The sequence below is a fragment of the Gobio gobio genome (assembly GCF_949357685.1).
Source record: "Gobio gobio genome assembly, chromosome: 6".
In the NCBI taxonomy this organism is placed as follows: domain Eukaryota; kingdom Metazoa; phylum Chordata; class Actinopteri; order Cypriniformes; family Gobionidae; genus Gobio; species Gobio gobio.
The window spans coordinates 61,697,787-61,700,286 of record NC_137102.1 but is presented as its reverse complement, the minus strand read 5'-3'; the positions used below and the strand labels follow the sequence as shown (position 1 = coordinate 61,700,286).

The following is a 2,500-nucleotide window of genomic DNA, read 5'->3' as shown; positions in this document are numbered from 1 at the left end:
TGTCTCAGGACTGATCATACACACATGATGTCTCAGGACTGATCATACACACGTGATGTCTCAGGACTGATCATACACACATGATGTCTCAGGACTGATCACACACACGTGATGTCTCAGGACTGATCATACACACATGATGTCTCAGGACTGATCACACACACATGATGTCTCAGGACTGATCACACACACATGATGTCTCAGGACTGATCATACACACATGATGTCTCAGGACTGATCATACACACATGATGTCTCAGGACTGATCATACACACATGATGTCTCAGGACTGATCACACACACATGATGTCTCAGGACTGATCATACACACATGATGTCTCAGGACTGATCATACACACATGATGTCTCAGGACTGATCATACACACGTGATGTCTCAGGACTGATCATACACACATGATGTCTCAGGACTGATCACACACACGTGATGTCTCAGGACTGATCATACACACATGATGTCTCAGGACTGATCACACACACATGATGTCTCAGGACTGATCACACACACATGATGTCTCAGGACTGATCATACACACATGATGTCTCAGGACTGATCATACACACATGATGTCTCAGGACTGATCACACACACATGATGTCTCAGGACTGATCATACACACATGATGTCTCAGGACTGATCATACACACATGATGTCTCAGGACTGATCACACACACATGATGTCTCAGGACTGATCATACACACATGATGTCTCAGGACTGATCATACACACATGATGTCTCAGGACTGATCATACACACATGATGTCTCAGGACTGATCACACACACATGATGTCTCAGGACTGATCATACACACGTGATGTCTCAGGACTGATCATACACACATGATGTCTCAGGACTGATCACACACACATGATGTCTCAGGACTGATCATACACACGTGATGTCTCAGGACTGATCATAAACACATGATGTCTCAGGACTGATCATACACACGTGATGTCTCAGGACTGATCACACACACATGATGTCTCAGGACTGATCATACACACGTGATGTCTCAGGACTGATCATACACACATGATGTCTCAGGACTGATCATACACACATGATGACTCAGGACTGATCATACACACATGATGTCTCAGGACTGATCATACACACATGATGTCTCAGGACTGATCATACACACATGATGTCTCAGGACTGATCATACACACATGATGTCTCAGGACTGATCATACACACATGATGTCTCAGGACTGATCATACACACATGATGACTCAGGACTGATCATACACACATGATGACTCAGGACTGATCATACACACATGCGATGATGTTTCCGTAGCGGTTCTTCATGCGGTTTTCGTCCTTCTTGGCTGAATCCCAGGGCGCAGACTGACCCTCAAAGAAGCTCTGAGGAGAGACAGACACACAGAGATCATGAGTCCTGCAGAACGGCGGTAATGAAGCACACACTCCTGGAGGAGAACGCGTCGGGATCATTATTTCGGGGAACAGGTCGAGGGTCGCCGTCCCACACTGGGGGTCAGAGGTTAAACTCAGAGATTATTCAGTTTCGTCTCGTCTGAGGATCAAAACCTGGCCGGGAAAAGCTTGGATCCCAGCAGAGGAAAAAAAAATAACATCAAGGAAAAACATTCACTGCATTATTTTGTCTTGTTTTCCATTAAAAGATCTAAACATTCTTAAATTAAGAAGAACAGATGAATTATTGAAAATGCTGAGGTTTTTTTATTTAACCATAAACCTCATTAAATTCTGTTTGATGCTTAAAATACTTCAGCTTCTCAAGAATATTTTTTTTACTGCAAAACGAGAGAAAAATACATCATGAGGTCAGAACAAACACACACTTACTGAAACCTGCGCACATACACACACACACACAAACATGATCATGTGGAAATTGAGTGTTATATTCTGATAACACTGATTTGTGATTGATTTGGAGTGCAGTGCGCTTGCAGAGAGACTCCGCCCACACTCTCTTCTGATTGGCTGTGATTGTGGATCGATTTGGTTGCGAATGGAGAGACACCGCCCACACTCTCTTCTGATTGGCTGTGATTTTGGATCGATTTGGTTGCGAATGGAGAGACACCGCCCACACTCTCTTCTGATTGGCTGTGATTTTGGATCGATTTGGTTGTGAATAGAGAGACACCGCCCACACTCTCTTCTGATTGGCTGTGATTTTGGATCGATTTGGTTGTGAATAGAGAGACTCCGCCCACACTCTCTTCTGATTGGCTGTGATTGTGGATCGATTTGGTAGCGAATGGAGAGACTCCGCCCACACTCTCTTCTGATTGGCTGTGATTTTGGATCGATTTGGTTGTGAATAGAGAGACTCCGCCCACACTCTCTTCTGATTGGCTGTGATTGTGGATCGATTTGGTTGCGAATGGAGAGACTCCGCCCACACTCTCTTCTGATTGGCTGTGATTGTGGATCGATTTGGTTGCGAATGGAGAGACTCCGCCCACACTCTC

At 44.6% G+C, this 2,500-nt stretch overlaps 1 protein-coding gene across 1 annotated transcript in view; it reads right to left on the bottom strand.

The window, feature by feature from the left end:
* Positions 1 to 2,500, bottom strand: part of LOC307128449 (receptor-type tyrosine-protein phosphatase mu) — a gene marked incomplete at its 5' end in the record, with an annotated part of 357,404 nt that overhangs the window by 74,597 nt on the left and 280,307 nt on the right. The window contains one exon of the mRNA XM_079820324.1: positions 1,313 to 1,400. Within this exon, the coding sequence (XP_079676450.1) occupies positions 1,313 to 1,400 (88 nt within the window). The remainder of the gene's footprint in view (positions 1 to 1,312; positions 1,401 to 2,500) is intronic.